Raw genomic sequence first — 26983 nt, forward strand, 5'->3', positions numbered from 1 at the left:
TAATGGAACTTATATTTATTTAACAGTAACATACAGTATATAAATAGGGTAAATACTTTAAAATATACAATATATCACATTCGGACATTCGGTCAAAGAAAGGCAACTCTACATGTGTAGCTAAAACATTAATCAAAAGAACAATGCACAGAGAAATAAGCGGATGGTAGAAACACATCAGGTCTGGAGAACAGGAGCACACAAAGATTACAGTAGTACAAAATGCAACTCTGGGGCTGGTTACAGAGGGCAGGAACCACAGGAGCTTTCACACGCTGCTTTTTGTGCCAAACGCCTGCCCCCAGGAGGGTCTGGAAGACCTGCCAGGATCCCACCGCAGCCAGGCTCGGGGGACCTTGCTGCACACATCGGAAACAGGAGACATACCTTGGAATCGAAGCCACTGGCATTTCACAGCCTGGTACCAAGCAGTAGCTGATGCTATGGGATTTCCAGCTTCAGGAGCTGCACAGGGTACCGTAAACCCCAGGCCCCTTCAGATCAGTGTCAGCAGACTTCTGAGCCCATCACCCCAAAGAATATCTAAATAACACCTGCTGATCAGCACAGGACATGCCACCGTATGCAGAAACTCGGGTTTGACGTTTGGCTGAGCACTGCAGGGCATGATCTGGCCGTGCATCTGATCTGCAAACCAATTTGGGCTACAACCAGTCTTGGAGAAGCAAATTCCTACCAGGGCGTGCCAAGCGCTCGTCTACCCAGACCTGGCCCAGCCACGCTGCTCAGACTGTGGATCAGACCAGTGTCCAGCCCATATCGCTGAATCACCCACCAGCAAACAAACACCGTGGATGTTCAGCCACCTCTCGAGGACAGCCAGCTGCTCACACGGTGCAAAAGCAGCTTTCTAGCCACCTGCTGCCCCTCTGCTTATTAAATACGCTCGCGTCCCTCTGTCCACTCCAACTGGAAATGCAGCGGTAGTTTCCACACCAGCCTGTCCCCTGCCGCAGTACTACCCTCGCAAGCTTCACTTAGGCCAAATCCTGCCTTTTTCTTCCTTCTGATCCAAGCACACACACCAGCTGATACAGTACCTCCCCCCTTGCTGGTCTGCTCTGTTATTTCCCTCTTGCTGGGCAGAAGCAGGAGGAATTTCTCCTGCCGTGGAGCCCACTGCGAACAAAAACTACTGTGCAATGCCAAGCTCGAGCCTTGCAGCTGGAGAAACTTCACGTGAGCATCCACACATCACCTTACCTGGCCACCCCTGGTGTCCCTAGCACTAGCTACACCAGCCTCCCTCCAAACCTCAATTCTTGTAAGTGCTGCAGCATGACCAAGGTCCTGAATGCAATGCAAAGATGTGCAGCGTGTCTTGCTACATGCCCCTTGGCATCACAGTTAACTCCTTTAGGGACAGCCAAAGCCAGCACATCAGTTATTTCCTCTAACTTTCTAAGTCTAACTTGAAATATCTACAGCAAACAAAAGCTACTCGCAGGCCGGGCTGATGGGGAAAACCCACCAAACGCTCCCCCGGAGAGCATGCTGTTGCTAAGAGCTGAGTAGTACTATCACATATATTCACACCAGTGGTGTACAAGTGGGTTTGCCAGCCACAGCTCTCAGCCCAGCCCAGGACATGGTACGACGCTCACCACTATTTTGCAGGCAGTTCAGCTTGCAAATAAATCTTAACCACCCCCATCTCCCTCCCTTCCTCCTCCATTACTCAACTGGATGCACTGTTCCCATTCAGTTTACTAAAACTCAGTGCAGGATGCTAAACCCTTCCCACGTAGCTTTACCCCTCAGGATCAAAACAGGCTGGACGTCCACCCTTCCACTGCGCTGCTGGGAAGGAAGCAAGAACCCAGCTGCAGGCTCCTCAGGAAACCACCCACATGTGTTACTGCTGCTGCTTCTCTCCCAGCCTTTGGAAGCCACTAAATGCAACTGCTTTGCCCTCCAGTGTGCACGTCCAGCACTGCACCCTTCAGAAAGGCCCAAATACGCTACTTCAAATTGAAAGCATGCAGGAAAGCTTTGCGTTCGGTTTTTGCCCCACTAATTACAACTAAAGAGGTACAAAAGGTTTAAAGCAAGACGAGCAGGAGACTAAAGACCCCTATGAAAAATTTCTTAATATAAAGAGCAGTATATTTTTGTAATATTTATCAATACTATAGCTTCTTCTGATGGCTCATTTAGGACCGAACAGTGCACTACGAGGGATTTTGGCAGATGTTGGCAACGGGCAGGGAGAATCCAGAAAAGCACCAGCTTGTCTGACCCCACAGGGCAAACTGCTTTTCAGAGACTACACAAAACCCTGTCACTTCGCCCAGGTACTCCTTGCAGGTGCCCTCACTTTGCCTAGCTAAACTCAACCAAATTGTCACGAAGCACAGACCAGATATTCTCCCAGGAAAAAACAAGATGGAAGCACCTTAATACTTCCATCCAGTTTTCCAATTAGAGGATATTGGTCCAAGCCCCTAAATTGACAGAAAATAAATCCCTGCCTAATTCAAGCTGGAAGAAAAGTCTCCACAGCTAGTCCAGGAAAGCCTCCACGTCCACCACTGGCATTAACCATATGCAAACCTGAACTGGCTCCATCGCAGCAGTCCTGACTCCTGCCAAAAGCTGGCAATTTTGCCAGCACCGTGCTGAAAATACTTTGTGGAAACGGACCCTTCTTCTCTGCTATCTGTGCTTTCAATCAAATACCTGTATTTGCAGTACAACGGGCACAAACTTCTGCCCTGTGGTTCCTGTTTAGGGAGATGAAGCAGAGCTTACCACGCAGAGTCCTACAGAGAGGTTGGTATCTGTTAATGTCGCTATACAGGCATTTGCTCTCTCGCTCACTCGGGGTAAATGAAAGCAATGGCAGAATCAGAATATGGAGTATGAGCTACAAAGTATTTTCAGGTGTTTTATTTTCTGTTGATGCTTAGCCAGCTTGCAGCGTGTACATGTCTCCATGTGAGGGGTGTCTGTATATAACATTTATATCAGCAATTGTTTGAAAACAGCGATGTACTTCTGTATTATCTTTCCCTGTCACTCGTTCCCCAGGTTAAAATAAGGTAAAGTTTCTCTCTCCCAGGCACAAACTATGGAAAGAAGTAAAATCAGAGTCACTTTGTGTTTGGGAACATTGTATAAGGTGTAAACCGGGGATATTTTCACTCTCTGATCACAGAAAAAAAAAGTTTTACAGTCTTTAGGGCTCTCATTTTTAAATAATAAAAAAGTAAGACAAAATAAAGGGAAGTACTTAGATAAAACTTGCAACTGTTAAGTACAAACTCTTTATGACAAGATTTAGTAAGCAAAGCAGGACAGAAGCCTGCAGGTAAATGAACCCAGACTGAAATGCAACACAGACCATGATAAACTCAGCAGCATGACATCAAGTAACACACAGGTGATAGACATGATCCCTGAAAGAAAAACAAAATACCCAGCTGGCAGCACCAGTGGGGTGCTGGAGCCCCAACCAGCAAACTTCAGAAAAAAAAGAAAACAAGTTGGAAACTGCTCTCCAAATTAATCAAAATATCCCAGTGCAGGGTTTCCAACCATCAAGAAATGAGAAAGTGTGGTTCAGTGTTTCTTAAAGGTTATTTGATGGGGGGAAAATGAACCAAGTTATTTGAAGGGTTGTTCTTACTTGGCAGGAATTACTCAATGAAACTTCAATGTTCTTTAAAACCTATTTACTTGATTCAGTTTTGAAGCAGTTTGAACCTCCCACATTCCCGCAAGCAACTACCAGTTTCTTGACTCCTCGTTCCCAGTCTATTTCTGGTTTAATTGGATATAAAAATCTTATTTGACAAAATATCAGCCATAAGGGGGGAATGTGAGAGGCACTGCAAAAAACAGCAAGTGAAAATAGATGCATGTGCCTGGCTGGGCAAAGGAAGTGTCCCTGGATTAGTACAAGATCCTCTTCCAATTAACAGAGTCTTGTGCTCACCGTGCAGTCTGCAAGGAGACTGCACACAGGGATAAAGGTGGCTGTCTGGGAATATTAACATTGCATTCACAGTTACCACCGGAGAAAATGAGGGTCCCCAGAGTTGCCATCATGAACGCAGCCTCGCCCAACGGCCAGGGGAGCTGCACGGCCTCCCCTTCCCTGCTGGCTCCACGCGCAGAGGCGGGGGTACGGACAACGCTTTGCATATTCCCTGCATAAACACACTCACAGGAAAAGTTCAGCTCTGCCCACATGCATCGAAGGTTAAGAACAGGCCACGAGGACAGTAGTCATACCCTCCTACTTCACCCAACAGTCCTTCCAAGCCTCAACTCCTTTTCAGCTACAAACCCAAGATTTGCTCATTTGAACCAAAGCTATATAAATATATTATTTAAAAAAAATCCACAAATGCAAACATTTACCAAGAAAGGAAGAAAAGTTACAGTGAAATGAGGCCTTGTTATTGTCTTAAATCAGGCAAGCCAGGAATTTCCTCGAGGAGGCTTGTCTGTTTTCAGTCCTGTTCCAATTGCCCGGCTGTCTATGCGTCCTCTAAACTACCTAACATACCCTTGTCAACAAGGTGTGCTTTTAGTGTGTTGAAGATGTGGAGCTGCTGGTCTGGCCGCAAGGTTAAGAACTGCTGGATCAGTTTGCTTGGGTTAGGACCTCTGAAACACAAAAGCATCATTATCAATGAGTCACATTGCTAAACCTCAATGATCTGGGAACCCAAATGCAATTTCATTAAAATAACAGGCTTAAAGTAATAGCCATGTTACCCATCCCTTCACCAGTTCTACCCAGGGAGCTTAACTCCATTTGAGATGTGGAAATGGATTCAAAAGGCATAGGTTGCTGAACTATAAACAAAACAAAAAAACCAACAAACCTAAGCTATTTCAAGAGGGTTATGCATCTTCCCTTATTAGCAGATGCTCCCCCTCAAAACTCAAAGCAGCCACACGAAGACAGTTCCTTAACTCCTTCAGTACATCTTTTATGCACCTACAGGCTTGCTTCTATGCTTGGCTACAGAATACTTGTTAATGCTACAAAATTAGATTTTTCTGCTTGTTCAACTCTGCAAACCCTACTCAAGACTCACAGGGGTGCAGAAGGGACATGGAGGAGTTTCAGAGGGACTGGAATAACAGATCTTAAGAAATGAGGGTTGTGTTTGCAGCTCTGCATGACCCTGCTAAAAAATATTTCCCTTCTTCAAGCCTCTGTTTGCTCTCTGTCTTTTATTTTTAGATGTTAATCTAACAATTGTCTCTTACTACAAGCCTGTATGTCACCTAAGCTTGACAGGGCCCCCAGACTTCACCACAAAGCAATAAATACCTGATAAAGCTTGCGATGTACACGTTAACAAAAGTAGCCATCAGGTACTGACAGTCAAAGCGGTCCATGATGCCTCCGTGCCCTGGAATTGTGTTGGCAAAGTCCTGTGCAAAGCAGAAGGGTTTGCAATTAGCAGTTTCTAATGCCCGTTAGCTGTACTTCCTCATGTACCTCTATGCACGACACTCAAACTCTTGCTCTAATTCTTCCCAGAAGGCAAAAGTCAGACTAAGAAGACATTTTATTTAATCCCTCCCTGGTTTTAAAAGCTTCTCCTTCATGAAGACTACCAGTGCCTGAGGGACATCAAGGCTTAACTCAGATCTGTCACTCAAAGGTCAAGGAAGGCTCATGTTTATCTCTTGCAACCCTGTCCTGCCTTTCAAGGCATCTTAACTGAACACCAACTGTTTATACGTAAAACCAGCCTGCGAGATATCAAGGGAAGCCTCAGATTGCAAAATTTCCTGACTGGGTCTTTCTTCCTCTACGTCAAGTTCTGCACCAAAGTGGGGTTTAAAATATCACAGTCGAAATTTTAAGGTCTCTCCCCATTCAGATCAAAAAACCTAGAGTAAAAACCACTCCAGCATTTCATCTGTGACCAAACAAACCTCCCCTCCCTTCCCAAAGTACCCAGCCCACCACTCCTTGGAGCACAGGGATGGTTTAGAGTGGGTACTGGTTTCAGCTGGGATAGTTCATTTTCTTCACAGTGGCTAGTATGGGGCTTAGTGTTGGATTTGTGCTGAAAACAGCGCTGGTAACGCAGAGATGCTGGAGTTGCTGCTGAGCAGCGCTTACACGGAGCCAAGGCCTCTCCGGCCTCTCTCCCCGCCCCGGCGAGTGGCTGGGGGTGCACAAGGAGTTGGGAGGGGATGCAGCTGGGACAGCCCATCCCAACGGGCCGTATCTGCATATATGGGATATTCCATACCACGTGATGTCATGCTCGGCACACAGAGCTGGGGGAAGGAGGAGGAAGGGGGGGCCGTTCGGAGTGATGGCGTTTGTCTGCCCAAGTGACCATTACGCGTGAGGGAGCCCGGCTGTCCTGGGGATGGCTGAGCACCTGCCTGCCCACGGGGAGTGGGGAACGAATCCCTTGTTTTGCTTTGCTTGTGTGCGGCTTTTGCTTTACCTAGTAAAATGCCTTTATCCAAACCCATGAGCTTTCTGATTTTTAATCTTCTAATTCTCTCCACTGGTGGGGAGTGAGGGAGCAGCTGGGTGGGGCTGAGCTGCAGACCGGGGTTAAACCATAACAGAGTGGTAGCAACCATGAAGTCTTTCCTTTCTAAAATGTAAATGACCTTCACCATACTCACCTTGATTTTGAAGGCCCTCTTAAATCCACTGGCAAAGAAGCCTCCGAATGGCCCAATGAGGGAAGCAAAAGTAGACAGGGCGATGCTGTGGATTTGGAAGGGGTACATCCGGACTGTCTTCTGCAGAAAGAAAAACATGTCACAGAAGGATTTTCAACAAGAATAGCACTGTCCACTGCTTGTCCCTCCTTCTCTGTTCTCCGGGCCTTAGGTCAGCTGGTTTTCAAGTGGGTTAATGTCCCACCAGACTTGCAACAATTCCTTTGGGCCTTCAACCAACACGGAGCACCAATAAATTCCCCCTATTTCTGTATGTACCATCATCCCTTGTCATGTTCCATCAAAATAAAGCCCTGATCTCCTTTCTTAGTGTTCCTATCCCAATAAATAAGATCCAGAAAACAGAGAAAGTCCTACCCAGCCCACCACGGACTGCAGCACCAAGGGGATGTTGTATTCCTGTAGCTGGAACAGCTCAGACGGCTCACAGTCCACCGTGAAGCTGTTGGTGTCATTGTTGAACTCCACCGGACAGGTGAAGCACCGATAGCCAGACATCACGTAGGACAGCTTCAAGAAGAGAGAAAAAAAGAGACACAGCAAGAGAAACCAGGATTAATATTTTCCTGAGCAATGGGGCAGAGCTGTTCTCAAGGGATATGGCCACTCAAGGAGACAAGGCGAGGAGGGAGCCACACTCCCAGCTTCATTAAGAAGATGGCTCTCTTGAGAAGCAGTAATTGGCTAAAGGCAGTGTAAGCATTTTCGTTCAGTAAGTGCATCTGTTCAGCAAGCAGTGATCAAATCCCTGTATGAACAGGCTGAGACAGGCTGCACCGCTTGGTTGAGAGGACAGAAACAAGCAGACACAGAGATCATCACAAAACCAGATAAGAATATTCCAGGAGCACTGAATTCCCCACACAGCCCTTGAAATGACACACAGCACTCATCCAACAGCAGCAGACAGAAGATGTCAAGAATAATTATCATAATGAACATGTCACAGGGTCTAAACAGGGACTAAAAACTTCCTCCAGTATTCTGCTCCATCTGCAGTACCTGCACACAGCACAAAACATGGCCATGGACCAGTTCAATCCTCGTTGGTAAGGAAAATGTGAAGTCTCTGACAAGAGCAGGGAGAGCTTAAAGCTTGACAGCATTTTTTAGACAAAACACTGCCATCCTATGAAGGGAAAAGACCAACAAAATAAGCACCATGATTGCTACTTACCAGCAATCCAAACAGAACGGTGGCAAAAAATCCTCCAATAAAACCCTCCCAGGTCTTCTTTGGGGAGAGCTGCCAGAGGGAGAGAGAAGGTAGTTACAAACTGTACATCTCCACACACCGCTGCACACCTGTGCAGCCCTTCCTCACTTGTGAATTGCTGAGACAATTACTAATTGGTGCCAACAACCAACAAATAAGAGTTTGGTCAGAAGCTGACACTAACATCGCAGTCTGAAATGGTTCATTTAACTTTACAGCCTCAAAGACTGGGACACGCACCAAGTTTAATTTAGAGGCTTGCTTCAGACCCAGAACGAACCAGAAAGCTGGAGATGAGGGAACCCAGGACTAGGACCCGGAGAAGCTAAAATGCACGTGTGATCCACCAAAGTGTTACAAACCTTGATGAGTGGTGTGCGGCCAAAGAAGAACCCAAACATGTATGCCATGATGTCATTGCAGATCACACAGGAAATTGGGACAATGAACCTAGATGGGAAAAGAATCAAACCATTGCAAAGTGCCAAGATCAGACGAGTCCAGGACTTGACTAAATGAACAACTGCTTCAGAAGATGCTTTTCAGTGCCGTCACATCACCATCTCTCCCTCCAGTGCAGGAGCAACCACTTGAAGCTCCTAGGGAAATCTGGGGGGGATTACTCTAGTGCTCTGGACTAAAAAGAAGGTCATGTACCCAGAATGGCCTCTTTTAAGCTCATTTTCTTTTGCCACACATGACAAGCTGTTCGACAGACGCCTCCTTTCCCCCCAGAGAGGTTGCATTGTAGCTGTAAGCAGGCGGCTCCCGGAGCACTCTGGGCTGGCTGCGATGCACAGAGGAACATGGAATCTTAAAGTGGCCAAAATGAGTTCCTGGCCCTGCTGGTTTTGGGAAGACCACCAAAGGGGCTTCCCCGCTGCACAGCAGCTGGAGTAACGTGGCAGGTTGCAATTTACTTCCTTTCACAGTGTTGCTTTTAACATGATGCCCCAAATCAAGTGCTGAGCAGCACTTTCCCATCCATTTGCTAGATGTGGGTATAAAGAGAAAGCATTTACAAAGGCCTGACACTGCCTGAAAGGTCCCTGCACCCCACAGTGATTTTCAGATGCTTCTTTACAACAACCCTCTATACTGCTCGAGTAGCAGAAAGCAAGTCCTAGGTCACTGAGGTATCATTCAATCTTTTGCTTCTCTGTTCTGAACAGTTTGGTCCCTCACAGGAAGCACCTTCTGCTTGGCCATTTGTTTTTATGAAAGAAAAGTTTTAACTCAAAACATGTTCATTTCAGGCTGCAGAAATCAAAGCAACTCAGAACACATGGCAACTCACCATATCATTCCTTCAAACAGGTTGTGAATGATGAGGTGCGACTGGGTAACAACAATTAGCAACGTCACATGGGTCCATCCAAACTGGAAGAGAAGACAGCATGCAGTCCAGCCTGCCTAGAGACACTGCCCACACGCATCACTGGCAGGAATCAGATGCTGTTAGCTACCTCTCAGACAGAGAAGGGCTCATCCACATGTGCATTTCTAGCATGCACCTTCACCACAACAAACACCAAGAGTCATGAAGAGCAGGGAACAGTCACCTCTAGTAATCTATGGGCATGTTCTTCAGCTCAAGCCCAGAGGTGACCTTCATTGGGAAGACTTCTGCTGGACCACATGCTTTTTAGCCCACCCCTATACTATACATCTCACTCAGCCTTCTGACTATATAGGAAGAGCAGAAGACCAATAGATATCCAAGCCATATCCCTGTGTGCTGAATATACTGGAAAGCAAAACTAGCTGTGTTGACAAACACGAGCGATGCCTTACTGATATTTGGGGAAAGGGGGACAATTAACCCTGGTGGTAATCTACCCTCAGTACAAGAGTCAAGTAGCCTTGTGCAGCCCTCTCAGTTTGCAGAAAGTTTCTTACTAGCATCTACAAGTGCAGAGAGAAGAGAATACGTGTTTGCAGGGAAATTTGGTCAGAGCCAGCTTCTTAAAAATACAGTCTGCTCACAGTAACTTTTCTTCCAGGCATTACAATGCACAACCAGCACAGAAGCATCTACTGACACATAGTCCTGTACGCAACATTTTTCAAGCAGCCTACATTATTCCTTCTTCCGCCTCCAAGTGGGAGCAGCCAGGCCCTGCATTTAACCTTACCATGTAGAATTGAAGGCGATAGTGTTTCTTCACCAGACTCAAGACAAACATGCAGAAACCTGACAAGAGACAGAAGAAAAATAAATGGTGGAAATGTATGTTCAACAGTACTTTTTTACCATGACATTGCACAGCTCCTTAGGATTTTACTTGAGTAAAACAGCAATGTGGAGTGGGAAGACACACTACTTTGGAAGTCACAAAATACCAACTTGCCTACAAGTAACACTTGGACAGATGAACAATCAAGCCTGGCTGTCCCGTGCAGATTATGGAGTTTGCTCCAACAGAGCCTCATATAAGAGATTTGCCACCACTATTCTAACTGTGCAGCCAAGTGACAGTGTCACTGAAGAGCAGAGATCACTTGCTGCGGATACTGCATTGGACACAACACTCGGGACAAGAGTGGTTCAAGGAGATTTCTTCCCTCCAGCCCAGACAAGATCAGCCAACAGAAAATGTGGTCGCTACCTGTTAAGTATAGGGCGAAAGAAATGAAGCGGTGGTATTTGCTGAGAATCCGCAGGGGCTCCTCCCTCTGAACCAAGGTGAAGAAATAATCAGTCACAGTCTCTCCGTAGAAAAAGTAGTTTACACAGAGCAGGAAGTACCTGCGAAGGATGCAGATGCTCGTTAGCAGGAACCCTAAAAGGCTTCTGGAGAAACACAGAAAGTGACTGATCCCTAAGGTCTTTACATTGCTCTGGTACACGGCAAACAAGCTTTCTTCAAGAGACAGCCAAAACTTTATTTCCCCCAGTTTAGCAATGTCACCTCCATTTAAACCACTTTGTGGTGGATCACACTGCTGGGGTTGGGTTTTGGCCTCTTGATGCACAAAGACTTTCTGCCTTTAGGTGGCACTCCTCGACAGGCCTCTGCCAGCTTGTGCATCCTAAAAGCAGGGGCTCTGTGCTTTCTGAAAGCACTGCTCCTGCCCTCTCCCCAGCCCCTATGTCCCAAAGTTCATCCCTGTCTCACAACCACCTAAAAGCTCCCGTCCCACCCAAGCAGCCACGTCCATCTCTAAGTGGGGATGCCTGTCAGTGCCGTCCCTTGCACAGATCATGGGATTCAAATCTCTGTGCTCCACTAACAACGGGACAAACTTTATCGATTCAGGCTCCTTCAAGGCTCCTCTATCAAGATCTGTGGGGGCTTTTCCTTTGCAAGAGCTGCTAACACATGGCACTGGCCAACACACAGCAATGCCAAGGTCTCTGCTTTGGAGGTCAGCAGATGATCCCCTTGCTGCCTCTCTGCAGTGAGGTGACGTTACTGCTGCACACAAGCCTGGGGAGGGGAGCAGCCCCCGTACTCACCAGCTGAGCGTCCTGAACCAGGGCAGGTCATATGAGTGGTACACATTATAGCCAATAGTGATAATCTCGTGGAAACATTTGATCTGGACACACATCACCTGTACAAAAAGACATCCAGAAGCTGTAATACATGCTGATTAAACATCTCTTTCCTCAAGGAGATAAAAAACGTGCACGTGCAGAGCAAAAGACACTTTCGCAGCCAGTATCAGTCTGGCAGGAGTCTCCTAATCCAACATGGTGTGCTGGGTTTCTGAGGGGCAGTTTTTTGGTAGCAGGGGCTGGGGGGCTACAGTGGTGGCCCCTGTGAGAAGCTTCTCGAAACTCCCCCAGCTCCAAGTCAGCCCCACCTCTGGCCAGGGCTGAGCCAATTAGTGACGGTGGCTGTGCCTCTGCAATAACATACTGAAGAAGGAGGACCTGGGAGCAGGTTGGGACTTGTGAGGAGGAGTTCCGAGAAGGACAAACACCCAGGGCAGTGGAAGGAAGGAAAAGGACATGGGGGAGGTGTGCTGGAGCAGAGACCCCTGTAACCTGTTATAGGGCCGCCCACCCTGCCACCCATGGAGGTCACCGGTGGAACAGAGGCCAATCTGAAGCCTGAGGAGAAAGCCGCTCCAGGACATGCGTCTGCACTTAAAGGAGGCCAGGACTCTGAGGGGAGAAGCAGCTCCCACTGTTGTGGTTCAGCGCTGGGAGGATTGCAACATACGGGGGTGACCCACACTGGGGCAGCATGGGAATGGCTGCAGCCTGTGGGAAGGACTCATATCAGAGAAAGTTCATGGATGAATGTCTCCAGTGAGAGGGGAGCCCCGTGGAACAGGGGAAGAATGTGTAGTGTACACCCCATCTCCCGAGAAGGAAGGAGCGGTGAGCTGACTGTAACCCCTACCCCCTGCCCCTGCGCTGCTGGATAGGAGGTAAAGAGATTGGGAGCAGAGCTGAGCCAGGGAAGAAGGGAGGCGTGGGGGGAGGGTTTTTTTGGATGTAGTGGCACTTCTCACTGTCCCGCTTTGTCTGTTGAGTGTTGTCTTTGTTAGTATTTGAATTAAAGTGATGTTTTCTTCCCCTAACGAGTCTGTCTCCCATCCCTGATAGAGGAAGGGGTGAGGGAAGGGCTGCGTGGTGCTCAGTTGCCTTCTGGGCCTAAACCATGACACATGGGAACATCAACCATGTTCGTCTTCCCTCCCTCTTTCCTCTGCAGGAGGTTTCTAACAACCCCTTGTATTAGTTTCAGTTGCAGATGCAGTCACAGACTCCTTCCAGGTTTCCTCCATGGAGAGAGAAATCCAACAAGCTGAAAGTAAAGCTCTGAGCTGCCCACCCCAGCTATGGGCCCAGCAACCTTCCTCCCTTATTGCCGTGAACATCAGGGCACTTCTCTGGAGCACTTACTATTGTCATTAAGACCATGGGTCCCAAGTAGATGATGATGAAGAAGAAGGTGATCATTGCCAGTGTGAGGATGCCTCTTACCCACCAATTCTTCCATCTAGGTCATAGAGAAGGAAAGAAGTTAGAGAAAGTCAAAACAAAGCCAGGAAGCAGGACAGCATTTCTGCTGTCTGCACATCACAAGAAGGAAACTGAGCCCTGGAAACCCCAAGTTTCCTTTCAGTGCTGCAGAGAGACCTTGATCCAGTGATGAAGGTCTGGTTGCAGCAGCTGTAAGGCTACGGTTCAGCTCTGCTATGAACCTCACTAAATGCAGAAAGCATTAGCCATGTGCAGAGCATCTCCAAGGGCACTGAAACAGGACAGGAAAGCGTCTGCTCCTGTTCTGCTACAGGTTTCCCACACCTTGGACAAGCTGCATGGTAAGTTCACATAAAATGGAGACCATTTCTCCTTTTCTCCTCTCTGCATTCCTTTTCAAGAGGAGACATGGGCCCTGGCGTGTTGTATCCTTGTTGTTCTCCAACAGGTCCTGCCTGGAGCCTCTCCCATCCTCACAGCAAACCCAGGAGAGACACTTTCTCCCATGATATAGATAAGATGCTTTCCCCCAAAAGCAGTCTGTAGAGAACATTTCCAGTTTGTTCTTAAATCCTCTCCTTATCAGCATGCTTTTCTCAAAGTAGGTCACACTAGTGGTTAAAAACCACTGCGGCTGAAGTCTTTGCTGAGCATGCTGTCACAGCTAAACACCACTGTCTTCTGCACCACTCAGGCCTCTGTTCACCTGCCAAGACCAAGCAAGGCAGCAGCACCCCTCTGCCCCCCATCCTCTCCCACGCACAGCAGCCCTGAGCGCTGTGCTCAGCTCTCCCCGCCAGCAGCACCGTCATCTTCCATTTCCTGTGGCCTCAGAGGCACCTTCCTGCTCGCACACCAGGGAGGGAGAGCAAAGCGCTTCCGAGAGCTGCTTATTCAGCTTCCAGCAGCCAGCGCCGTGCTGCTGGGGCCTGGAAAGCCACAGGGAAGAGCAGCCCTGGCAGCAGAGGGGAAGGATGCTCACTGAGGGCTACCTTGAGGACAGGTTGGAGAGAGCTCTGTTCAGGACCTCTGGAGTGTCGTCCGATGTCGGCACTGGGGCCGATCCTCCAAATTCAGATTTGCTTTCGCTGTCTGATGCTGTCTCTCCATCCAGCTTGTTCTCAGACTCTGACTCCTGCAAGTTAAAGAGAGACAAAGAGCTTTACTAGACACAGTACTGGCACTCTTTGTAGAAACTCAGACCAGCCCACTGGATATAACACTTACCACCACTCTGGTTCTGCATGAGAGGAAGAGGAGAAGAAAATATTCTGGGTATTACATGGGGTTTTACCCATGAGAAACAACATTAAGTGTTTTAGGTGACATACATGATGGGCTTTACTCTCCATCAGTCTCAACGGCAGCCACATAAAAGGATCTGTTCCCTCTGGACAGTTAAAGATGTCTCGCAGCTGATTAATAAGTACCTCCAAGTGCAGCAAATGCTTAAGGGACAGAGGCTTGTTAGCAGGAATTTTTACAAGGTGTCCCAATCCCCAGGCAGATTTCCAAGTATGCAACACTGCCCAAATTAGACAGAAAGAAAGGCCTCCAAGTAGACAGGTTCAAGGCTTCCAGACAGACTTTTCAAGTGCTGACTTTATATGCGGGCACTGGGCACGTCCTCAAAGAGCTGAAGAGGAAGAGCACAGCTTATCACCCAGGCGCAACCATCCTCTCTGGCCACAGAAGAAACCTGATGTACTGGAAAGAAACACACGTGCTTTCCCCACCCCTTCTACTGCTCCAGCACTTAGCTCAGAGCAAAGTCCTGTATTTAGGGGGCAGATAAATACAGGCGAGTCAGGAGGTTACTCAAGGCTCTGTAACAGGCCAGTGGTGGAAAAAAGACTACAAATGGCTCCCAGGCAGTCCCATGCCCTCTCCCCAGTGGCAGTTCTTCCTCCAGTCCAGCTCCAGAATAGAGGACAAATCCAAACTTCCACATTTTGCCCCTCATTTCAGCAGCAGAACTTCATCCTGCTCTTCAGTCCTTAAAGTAAGGAAGGAAAAGGCTGTTCCCCGGGGAGTGCTTGTGCCTCAGGCAAGGCAGAGCCCATGCATTTGGCCTCAGACCATGGGCTATTTTAAAACTCCCAGAAAAGAAAGCATGTTTGCAGGAAAAGCAAGGAGGGAGCCAAGCTGACAGACTCTGGGAGCTCTGCAAACAAAGTGACTTCATCCCTTTGGGCTCCCAGGCAGCGCTGCCCTACACTCAGAGAGGGGGGACCCCCACCAAAATAAGCATCTATCAGGACTGGTTTGGTGTAACCAAATCCTGGGGTATTTGTAGTTCACTAGAGCAGCAGGACTTGAGTAGCTCCCTTATTTAAAGCAGGAAGAGATAATTACTCCCCAGGCTGCAACATATCAGTGGCTGCAGGCCAGGTTCTTAAAACAGGCAAGGACAGCTAGACACCGTCAGGTGAAGGCAGCTAAAAACACAAAGGTGTTGTCTGAGATGACTCCCAGGGACGAGCGAAGCACCGGCCATCACACCAGTCGCACCCTGCATCGCCTCTCCCTTCCCTGGCTCCACGCTCGCTTCTTCTGTTCCCAACGACTGAGAAGGAAGAGGAAAGCAAAACTCAACACTTTTGCCAGCGCTCATGTGGGTCTGGAGAGCTAGCAAAGAAATGCAACTTGGCTTTTTTTTCAGCTGTTTTTTACCCGACCTGTAAAATCCACTTGTCCCTCAGACTTCAGAGAGATTCATGGCCATTTAGCTGGGAACACACAACAGATCAAATCCATCAGGCAGCTGCAAATGGCAGCGGGCAAAAAGACTGGAAATGATAAAATTCCCTGAAGACCATGACTTTGGCATCCTATAGCACAGCACAGGTCAGGGGCCCTGTTCTTGAGCAGGTTTTGGGAAATCAGTGCGCTGTATTTAGCTGCAGTTGATGTTTCCCATCACAATACCTTCTCTATGCTTTCTCCAATAAAAGGGTTCTCTGAAGAATTCTCCTGTGAGCAATCTAAATAACAGAGAAAAGCTTCAGCTCCAGCCTGACCAAACTCAGTTTCTCCTGGTTTTCTAGATTACATTGAGGGAATGTGGGCTTTTCTTCTCGTTACATATTTTTTAAAAAGGAAAATTAATGTGACTGATTCAAATCACATGGGTAAGGAAGTGATTAGGCACTTAGGGCAACCACTGTCATCTGTATAGGCTAAAATCAAAAACCTCAAGCAGATTTCTGATGCAGTCCAAGTATCCATCATCTCACGCAAGTCCCAGGCTCACCAGCCACGCAATAAAAGTATTAGGCACTGAGATGAGGAAGCAGAATCCAAGCCAGCATCCCTGCATTTTATTCCCCAAAGCATTAACATTGCAAGGCTAAGTGCAAAGCAGACAAATTGCTCCTTGCCTTTAGCCCAGTGGATCTGAAGTTTCGTAAAGTGCTCAGAGACCAAAAGAAAGGGAAAGAGCCCTGATGCTTTTCTCCCTTCCACTCCTGGCCAAGAACATGAAGGATGAAAGCAACTGCATAGCCCAAGAGACAGAGGAGCTGGGTGTTGCAACCAAGCTAATCTAGCAGCTGCTGCAGTGGGCAGCCCTGATCACTGCCAGAGCCCAGCCGGTGATTTCTTGCACCAACATGGACTATGCAGATAAATTTAAGTAAACTACATCACCAGTTACCTGATCCACCGATTTCAGTGCAATGCCAAACCAAACCTCATGTGCCAAGTGCTTTGGTCTCCAACAGCAGGAGCAAAGCCTCACAGGATCAGTCCAACGGCACATGCATCCTGCTGTTCCCCACTTCATCCTCAGCAGTGGGAACAGGAGAGGTTGTGCAACAGACACACAATACCCATAGCTCCAACAAACATTGCCACGTTATTTCCAGAGAGTACAAAGGCGGCGATCAAGAGGTTTGTCCAGATAAAGGGACGTTGTTAGGGTTCAACATTAAATGTAGGACTCATTCCTGCCACACCTTGCTTGCTCAATGTAAGCCTGATGAGAGGTGGAAGAAAACATTTTCCCTGATGGAAGAAATGGCCAAAGTGAGGGCTAACATACATTTTAACATCTTCACTTTGAAAACGTCTGAGCAGCATCAGGAATCATCTCTTCTCCCGACTTAGATCTCTCTCTGAAACAGAGCGTGAGATTATATAGGACATTGTGCCAGATATAGGCTATAGAGAGGACTCAGTAATTGACACTATTTTTATACCTTTTATGCAAATTATAACCATCAGCCTACAAATCACCAGTTTAAGCAGCTGAGCGGGGTGCTAAATAACTTGTTTAAGCCCGAGCATGATGCACTGTGGTCTGGGTTACTTAATCCAGCTGTGGCATTGCCTTGGTAACACCCTCCCGCACATTTCCACCACTCTCACTGACCCAAAAGATAATCATCAGATAGCAACACTTTCCGCAAAGCAGCTTGCAGCAGTGAGCAAAGCTTGCAAACCGGCACAGACAGTGAATGATGCTCACTGAGGGCTATCGCTGGTGAAAATTTAAACTCAGTATGGAGTTGGTGCTTCTGCAAAGAGCTTGGGACTGCAAGGGGCAGGTTTGGGCTGTTTAGCCAGGGACTGCAAACAGTGTCCCGCAATGCCAGTACAAACAGCGCTCCAGGGAAGCCGGCTCTAGTAGTTGGTATTCTGTCATCAATTCTGCTGCTCCCCTAAGAAACACCACATTTCTGATGCCTCTTCTGTGCTGTTTTCTCCTATTTCTGCTCTTGAAACAAAAGCTTGGAGACACTCAGACTTGCAGCAAGTTAACCAGAAATCATGACTTGTCTCCTTTCCCAGCCACTGGACCATACTCTCTCCTTTACCCTTTCACGGACTTTTTCTCTGCCTTTTTTTGGCTGTTGTTTAGGTTCTTCCTAAAATAGAAGCTATTTAGCCACAGGCTGATGCTCACATGCATCTAATCACACTTGAACCAACTATGACTTTGAGGTAGCAACTAACACAGCACGACACCAGTACCTAAAAGCTTCAATCTTGCACCAGGGTCTCATTGAACCAGAAGCTGCCCAGACAAATGAAAATGCAGCCCCACCATGTTTCAGCAACCCCGCCACTTTCCACTGGTGCTCCTGCACTGGGACACATCTGTCTCCAGCTATATTTATTCCATAGTCTCTTACCACACCTCTCCCTCACCAATTTTTCCTCTTAGTTCAGTTGTTGATACCCCTCTGCCTCTCTCCTCCCAGGCAGAAGGAGGGCAGAGCACTCAGTGCAAATGTGTACCAGGATGTTAGAAATCTGTGTGCATGATGCAGAGCTGGGCAACAATTAAAACCCCTTAGAGCAAAGCAAACTTTCCCTCGAGTTACCTTGGAATCTGGCTTTCTTTCTCCATTTCCTCTACAGGGTAAGCATTAAGTCTATTAAAACACAATCAGATGCAGTAGCTTTTACTGGCTTTTGTTACCAACATGGAGTTATTAAATTGAAGGGCTCTTGTGCAAATCTGTCTGTCTAGCACCGTAGGCAAGCCCCGCGCTCCTTCTTCAATTTATCATCTCAATGTTCAAGGCTTCTTAAAGAATCAAGGGGATAAGTAATGCAGGAATAAAATCAAGATGGCAACGTACATTTTATTCTAACTCATTCATTTCTACACAAGTCATGATGAGAAGAAAGAGTAAAACCCACAGATCTCTGCAAGGGCTGTTTCTCCTGACTGGTTAACCAGATGGAGAAAAAAGCCAGATACCTACTTCCTTCTTCTATTTGTGAAATCAGTAGGTCTAACCAACATTTGTGAACAAATACTTTATCACCCTAAAGAAAAATACATGGAGAAGTAAGTTGCCTTAGCTTTCTTTAAACAACTTAACTCCTGCAAGCACGAGGTAAAAAATTTGTGCTCACATTTTAAATGGATTTCTCGCAGTGGAAGCTCTGAGTGCTTGGGTTTTTTGCCCAAGTATCCATGACATGATCTCAGTTGTCATAGAAACAAGTCAGTTATCTCCCTGCCAAAAATGTTCTGCCCAACACAGAGATACAGTTAAGTATTCAATGCTGGTGGATTAAATTAGTTCAAGAAATCCCATTATTTGTGCACCTTTCTTGAAGCAAGGCGCTGTTTTATTTAGACTTCCTGTCAGATTTTAAGAAAAAGCTGTGATGGAAAATGCTAATACACTGCTAAAGAGAAAAATGTAGTTGCTTTTTCAGGCAATAAAACTGACAGCTACAACAACAGGGACCAACTGTACTAAAGCCTCTGCTATACTCACCTCTGAGCATGTTTGCAAGATCAAGGCCAATATAATTAGTCTAATGGATACAAATCCAGCAGCCTCAGCTATGAAAATCTCAATGTTTTTCAAAAGGGGTTTTACTTCCTACATCCAGGAAATCTGTCTTCTCCATTCCCCTCTCCCCTCCTTTACTGCTTTACCTACATGGCACCTGCCCATCTCCGACAGCTGCTGTGCCACAAGCTAAACCCCTCAGACAGATCCACCGAGGGGACATCAAAGCAAAAAACTGTCCTGTTACCCCCTAATTATTGGATATCCTCTTTTAGAGGTTTACAATCTCAGAAGGGTGAAACAAGAGAGGTAAGTTTGGAGACTATTAACACTAGAAGGAAGAAAGCAAACAAGAGTCCAGGCTTGATTTGTACTAAGGTCCCAAAAAAGCACTGGCTTTTTGCAAGTGGGCACAAGGCCGCTCATGTCCTGGTGCTTGTCATGGGGAAAGTGCTTCAACTTCTTGGTCTGTGACGTTATCTGCAGAGCAATTAAATTCAAGTTATGTCCCCCCATCAAGATATCCTACCAAGCTGGCATCTAGTGGTGACTGCTTGATTTGTTGTCTCAAAAAAAATCAATGAAGCTCAGGTTTCATTTATGTTGATATGGGACTCCCTTCCTTATCCCAAAAAAACATATTCCAGTTGAAAACATGCACAGAAATTAGGGCATGCCTAAAAATGGAGACTGTTAGCAGATAACACCACAAATAGCATAGATGTTTGCATAGTGGCTGAAATAACTGAGAAAACTCCCATGGCTGCCCGCTTTGTTTTGAACACGAGCAAGCTCAGCTCGCCAGTGGGATGCAATCAGAGGTATGCACAGTTTGCATTTAGCAGAACAACAGTCTGATACCAGAGCCTGATCTCAGTGTCAGCAAATATGATTCACGCCAAGTTGCATTTCCCTGTGACTCACTCGGCACAAGTTAATCCTCTGCCTGGCCCCCAACACAGCACCCACACCAGGGTATGTTTATTCCAGGAAATCAAGAAGGTAAATGCATCAGGCTCCAAGTCCTTTCGAGAAGCTGTTGTATACAAAAGAGCACAAAAATAGGTTGCTGGTTCTGGCATTCCCCCAGAATTTCCTACTGCTAAGAAAGGAACCTGCTTCCCCCTCTGAAACACGATGGAGATGTTTTGGATATAGGCTACCGTGCTAGGCTCTCCTGGATCTAGCTGGCGTCCCTCTGCTATCGTGGCACTTACGGAACTGGCAGACTTTGTTGTCCCTGCAATGACAGAGAAACACGTACAGAAACGAGAAAGCAAAGCTCCTAAGCACCTCTTAGAATCGGTGTCTGAAAGAGGCTGCCACAGCTTGGAGCTGCATCTGCATGATTCTACAGAGACATTGGGATCTGCTGTTATTTGGATGAGCTGTGAGAAACAAGAGGGAGAACAAACAGCTCTGCAGCCATGGGTACGCTATTCGCATCAGAAGGTTAGTGCAGGAAAAGTCTATTTTTGTCCTCTAAGATGAGAGCTTGCATCACACCAAGGCCGATGGCTTCTGACCCTCAATTCCTCTGGAGTTATACATATTTTTCCAAAACCTAATTGGAAAAAAATCTTACCAGTCTATTTAATTTGCTGACTGTAAGGTGGTACCACAATCTTGTTCACATTTCTTTACCAGTCAATCCCATTGGCTTTATCTGAATTAATCAAGGAAAGGAGCCATGTATGTTTAGATATGATCCTGATGAACCCAAATCGGTAGTTTTCTGAAGTCACAGCTATCCTCATAAACCTACAGACTATCGCACAACTTGTTCTAAAGAGAAATATATAAATCTTCATAGTCTTTTATAATCCTGGAAAAGATAAACCAGAGAAAACTCAAATGAAGCAGATCACCAGGAGGGACACATGCTAAGACAGACCACATTTGTGGGGGAAAACAATAGAGGTAATAACAGGCACCGTAATAATTTTCTGTCCCAAATTCCTGCAGATATGTCCTGGCCAATACAAAGTGGCAGTATACTCTTCTTTCAGAAAGGAAATATGGATTTGCTTGGAAACACTGCATCTTCACATAAATTGATTTCCCAAGGGTTTTATCTCCAAGGTTAGTCTATCCCTGGTGCACGTCACTGCTCATTAAAAGCAGGCAGAAGGATAAAATGTTTTTCTTGCCACCTAACGTGTGGTATAAAGTTGATAGACAGTAAAATTGGTCCTTAGTTTCCCTCCCTGCTGGGAAGGGAAACGCAAACATCACAACTTCCCTCTTCTCAGCACCAAACATCCCTCCACTCACAAGAATCAGCCCCAACATATTATTGTAAGCACACGGCTTCGGAAGTGCGAGCAGAGACACTGTTCACATACAAAACAGCTCATTTGAGCACTGAGCAAGAGCCCTGACTTCCACCTGAGACCGGTGGGGTCAAAGACAGCATGAATATCCATCAGGAGCCACGGCCTCCCTCCATCACCCTGCGCTCCACTGACCTTATCTTAAACAGTAACAAGATGTGATCAGGAGCAAGGACAGACCGCTGGAGCAGCAAGAGGGAACTCGGTAAGAAGCTCCCTGATCCACTAAAACCCAGTGGGAACACTTCAGAAAACAGGTCAGCCATCTGCCTGGAAGTAACAGCAACTTTCAGATACTGCCAAGAGAGACAGTCTCTTGTGTAGCTCTCCAGACCAGACAGTCATTAAATAAAGATAGGAAACAGAAGCTAGCTTTGACCTATCCAAAGGGCTGAGTAACAGAAAAGCAATGTGCACTTGGGGGGGTTAACCTGAGCGCTGAGAGTCTCCGTGCTGGCTCTATCACACACGAGTGCTGCACACAGCTCCATGCAGACCAGGAAGGAAAGGACCTCCTCACAGCCCAAGGTGGAGACATCCAACCCTTAAAATGACAAAATCTTCCTGGGATCAGACTCTGCCGTCACTACAAATGAGCAAAGAAACGGGCAGTGCAATGGAGAGGCTGTGTATTTTGCAAAAAAAAGTAGTGGTCAAGTCAAAGACCATCCAAAGGAAAGGCTGAGCAGCCTGCAGCTCTTTCGTCAGCTCCAGTGCAGGCCAGAAGCTGGCAAAGGTATTAAATTTGACAGCTGGTTATAATGAGTTCCATTAGAAATGCAATCAATCCACTTTCTCATTGCCACAATTAACAGCAACAGATAAAAATGCACTCCTGTTGGTGGGCACACACAAAGCTGAGCATCAAACAGCAAGGAAGGCTGAAATGTATTCTCGCATCAGACCTGAGATTGCTAGCATTCATCAAGAATAAAGAAGGTTCATGCTTCTGCAGAAGCCAAGCAAACTGATGCTTGGTATCAAACCTGAAATAATATTAAGAGCTATTTAAAAAATAAGCCTTTGAGGTGGGTCTAGAAGTGGACTTGGATGAAGAGAGGTGTTACTGCAGTGGTTTATTGGTTTTGGTCCTAGAAGAACCTCACCTCATTACCAATAACTCCCAACTACTGGGAGCTTTCCTGTGACCTGAGAAGTAGCAGGATTTGAAACTGCCTGAACCTTCAGAACACCTGCACTGTTATTCCTCTACATCCTGCATCCCCTCCCAAGCCGAACACCAGAATTGGAGCTGCTGCACCCTTTCCAGCACGGCCCAGGCAGCCATTCACATCTACCCTTCATCCTCCCAGGCAGACCTAAGGGAGCACCAGCATTCAAACACCCAATATTTACTTGGCTCAGCATCTTCAAAGCACTTTAGATCACTAGGGAAGTCTTGCAAACTGCCGGGAAGCACAAGGAATCATGAGGCTTGGAAGTCAAAGTCTTTCACTTTTTGTACCACGCAATACAGATGTAGCCAGATAAAAAGTCACATTGTCACTCACTGCAAAACCAGGTTGGAAAGAGCAAGAGTCTTCATCATTGAACCCTTCTTAGGTACAGAAACACCTCACCCTTGCACACTTCATGCTGGCTCTTCAAGGCCTCGTATCAGCAAAGCAAGGTTCTTGCCATCACCGTCACCCCTTTTCCCATAAGGGGTGAGTGTGCCCAGCTGCTGCGGGTGCAACAAGGTGCCAAACGCTGCACGGTGGAAAACCCACCTCCATGGGCCACTGCACAGCAACGCCTGCCAGCACAGCGGCTGCCGGGCCCGCTTCCATTTGCTCCCCTAAAAGGGACAATATTTGCCAGCAAGAAACTGACTGCCAGTGACAGAGGGGTTGGTAAACAAAGCCACAAGTGATGCAGGGGTGTGATCTGCAGCCCAGATAAGCCTGCCTCTAAATAGACCTGCCTTCCTCCCCTTCGTGGGACTAGGCCATGGGATGTCTGAGAGCCCCCCCAGTTTCAGACAACTACCAGTGCAACGTCCCAGCAAAAGAGGGATGGAAGAGGAAAAACCCTCTGTCCTCACTGCCAAGCCACACAAAGTACAAACCACTACTGAGAAACAAGATTAAGAGCCCATTAAACTAGCAGCACTGTTCAGGTGCTCTGCATGTATCGTGAAACAATTTTCTTTTGTACTTTTTCTGTTCTCTTTGGAAGCTGAAAGAGAAAATGTTATTTAACGGGATGCACACAACGCAGGAGAGAAGGCATTGACCTCTGATTTTAGATAACGAATTAGTCCACAAAGCAAAGGAATGAATCTACAAAGACCAAGGGAGAAGGGGATCTGTAAGGTAACAAGAAATTAGAGCTTGTTTCAATCATCTCATCTCAGATATCTACACACTAAGAGCAACAGTTAACAACACCTAAGCCCTGTGGGCTAAGAAAATGGGTACCAAGCACAAATAACATCAGGGCAAGTTTCCCTGTGTTTTCACTGGAGAGATCAGAGGGAGTTCACGGATCAGAGTAAACAGATGTTGCCTTGTTCCCTTTGAGACAAAGATTGTGTGTTGCACAAGTTTTAAAACAAATTGATTTTAAAATGTTCTGGCACTACAGTCTCAACTGAAGCAGCACAGTTTCAACTATAAGCATTGCCCTGTGCCAGCAGGGAGGAAAACATCAAAGCCACTACATTGTGCAAGGGTTAGAGGACCAGAAAGTGAAACCAGCCTCTCTCTTTTCACTATCAAAACAGCAAAGTGGAAACAAGTACAAAATACAACTTTCCGGCCCTAATCTTAAAACCAGCCCTGATGTTTGCATCTCATTTTAACTCGTTTCTTTTAATATCCTGAGAGCTCTTTTCAGAAGACACAAGGTTTTCTGTAGAATACAATATGCATTGCTAAATTATTTTTCTTGGCAAGGCTAGCTGAATGATAAAGCAGAAAGAGGAATCTCCCCTCCTGGCACCAATACGTGCAGGCAACACACTGGGTAGGCTAAGACCACCAATAAATAGGACACGCAGGAACAATTTTGCTGCGTTGGCTTTATACTGACGCTATTCCCAGGCTCTGCCAGGCATTTCCCGAGCACTAAAAACACAACGGCTTGATCTCAGGGGAGGAAAGAAAAAGCTGCCACTGAGATCTGCTGCCATGGAAAGCACGACACTGTAGGGTTTCACTAATGGCAGGATTACTGTTACCAGGTAACTGCCTACCAGGCTTGATTTTAACAGTTTTGGGAAATTCTCTGCTTCCCGTAACTGCTTTATATTGTTAAGAGACGTCACATTCAGCACCTCAGAGGAGCTGTTCTTTTTCTCTTTTTTTTCTCTCTTGCAATTCATTTGTGCTGCTTTAGGATGAGCAGTATGACATAAAAGTTCCCTCTCTCTAGCAAAGACACTTCAAGTCATTGACTCAAAGGTAATATTAGAGGAGCCCTTCAGAATGCTCATTATATGTAAAAAGCATAGTTGCCTGGAGATAACAAGATTGCACTCAAAATAGCGGCCCTCTGACCTTCTTTAGGAACACATGACAAGTAGCTAAAGCAAGATTGCAGCTTGGCTGAGGGAATTTGTTTGCATACCAGTTAAGCAGTCCTCGTCTTTCCAGGCTGCTGAGGGACATCTTCCAACTCGCACAAAAGTTCTGGAATATAAAAGTCCCTGAAGATTTTCTGCTGCAAAGGAAATTTCAACTAAGACAAACATACTTATCTAGAGGGTAACAGCTTTGTCCTGTGCACAACAACAACAAAATAGGAGCTATCTTATTGCTCTCTTAATTGAGGTCGGCAAATGTGGATGTGAGACAGCTTCATGTAAGCTACAAAAAAGGCAGAAACTTCAGATCTACATCAAGGCAACCCATTCTCAACGCTGCCAGTGCTTTCTGTCCCAGCTCCCTCACTAATCATATCAGAACAATAAAGCTTCCTCAAACCTGACTGTACAGCTTCTAGCAGGTGTTAAACTGTCATCTGAAACAGCATGAAACATGACATTTAAATTGCAAGACAGTTTTGTCTGATGATTTCACACCTCTCTGAATCGCATACTTCATACACTAACAAAGGAAACATCAACATGATGCTCTACTATGGGCAAATGGACAAGTACAGGGTTGCTCCCAAGATGTGCACATCAAACACCAACGCAGCAAAGATCCACTTTTCCCTCCAGTTTTTGCTCTCTGTGTCCCTGTAAATACTATCTACAAAGTTTTTCTCGACTGCTTATTCCTCTTGGTCCTTTCCTCTTTGGGGAGGCACAGGAGTAAAAATGACAAGGGTGATAACACGACGCACGGGGCGACTGCCAAGCTCGGAGCATCCAACCAGGCTTGGGTTCGGAACAGAAGAGACATTAGAGGAAAGAGAGTCAGGTTTTCTTTTCATGGCTCTTCTTTGGAGAAATGCAACCGATAAACCTCATGAAGCTATGGCTGGAGACCACACACACCCCACTGCGGGGAAGGGGACATACTTAGGGATGACTTAGGAGATACCAAAGTCTTCCCTGAGGCAACCTGCGGGGTTTTGTAACCCCGACTTGAGATGCCCCACAAAACCAGTTTATGCTCAGATTTCCACGCTCCCATAAGGCAGGAGCCGGGCCCGGTTGTTCAGCCACGGCCTGAAACTCCCCCCGCGGTCGGACTTTGCTCGTTCGGGGCCGGTTTTGGGGCTGTGGCGGGGGGGGGGGGGGGGGGGGGGAAGGAGGCAAATAACCCAAGCGACGGGCGCTGCAGGAGCAGCGGCATAGGCGCACATTACGGGGCAGGACGGGGGTCGCAGCAGCGGCCCCGGCGAGAGGAGGTGGAGGGACCCCCGCGCTCTGCAGGCCGCGCAGCCAGCCCGCCGCGGGCCCCGCGCCCCTCCTCGCCTCGTCCCAGCCACCCCTCCGCTCCCCGGCCCGCAGCTCACCTTCTCATCGGGGTCCCGCTCCCCGCCGGGCTCCCGGCCGAGCCGGTGCCGCAGCTCGCTCATACCGGCCCCAGCCCCGGCTCCGGGCCTGCGGCCGCTCCGCTCCGCCGCTGCGCCCCGTCCCCCCCGCGGCCGCCAGGGGGCGGGAGAGGACTGAGCGCTGCCACCGCCCAATCGAAGGCAGAGGACGGGCGCGGGGGGCGGGGCTCGCCCGGCCCTGGCTCTGCCCAGGTGTACCCGGATGTGCGCCCGCCGGGCGCCATGATGGGTGCGCGCGACTGCGTAGTTGGGGAGGGTGGGGGGGAGCGGGAAAGCCCCGCGCGCGGGAAGTTCACGGGCGCTGAGAGAACCGTGGCGGGTTTGAATCAAAGGGAGGATAGTCGCCTGTTGTCACGCTCAGGTCTGGAGTTCCTGTCAGGAACTGGCGTCTGGAGCCGTCCCTGAGGGCAAGCCGTGCGAGTGGAGGAGGGGCTGCAGGGATCAGACGGCGCCGCCATTACCGCACGACGAGGCGGGACGCGGGCTCGCACCCCCCACCTCGCTGTTGTAACCCGCGTGGTGATTGGCTCCCGCCGGACCATGTGGGCAGGATTTAAGGGGAAGAGCGGCGCCGGGATTGGCCAGAGCG

The 26983-nt window shown here is 47.5% G+C and overlaps 1 protein-coding gene across 2 annotated transcripts; it reads right to left on the minus strand.

Moving 5' to 3' along the window:
- On the minus strand, nt 1–26530 carry CDS2 (CDP-diacylglycerol synthase 2). 2 transcript variants are annotated; one of them, XM_042801449.1, is made up of 13 exons: nt 26356–26530; nt 13850–13992; nt 12777–12873; nt 11376–11473; nt 10525–10664; nt 10051–10109; nt 9213–9295; nt 8278–8365; nt 7877–7945; nt 7057–7209; nt 6640–6759; nt 5312–5415; nt 1–4635 (listed from the first exon to the last, which is right to left on the minus strand). In XM_042801449.1, the coding sequence occupies exons 1-13, from the start codon at nt 26416–26418 to the stop codon at nt 4506–4508; spliced, it is 1347 nt and encodes a 448-aa protein (XP_042657383.1). In that variant the 5' UTR covers nt 26419–26530; the 3' UTR covers nt 1–4505. The 2 variants fall into 2 exon arrangements, with proteins under 2 accessions (XP_042657383.1, XP_009969745.2); XM_009971443.3 differs by lacking the exon at nt 26356–26530 and adding an exon at nt 25018–25084.
- Between the last annotated feature and the right edge of the window lie 453 nt (nt 26531–26983).

The sequence above is a fragment of the Tyto alba genome, unplaced genomic scaffold, assembly GCF_018691265.1.
Source record: "Tyto alba isolate M040663 unplaced genomic scaffold, T.alba_DEE_v4.0 Super-Scaffold_34, whole genome shotgun sequence".
Lineage (NCBI taxonomy): Eukaryota > Metazoa > Chordata > Aves > Strigiformes > Tytonidae > Tyto > Tyto alba.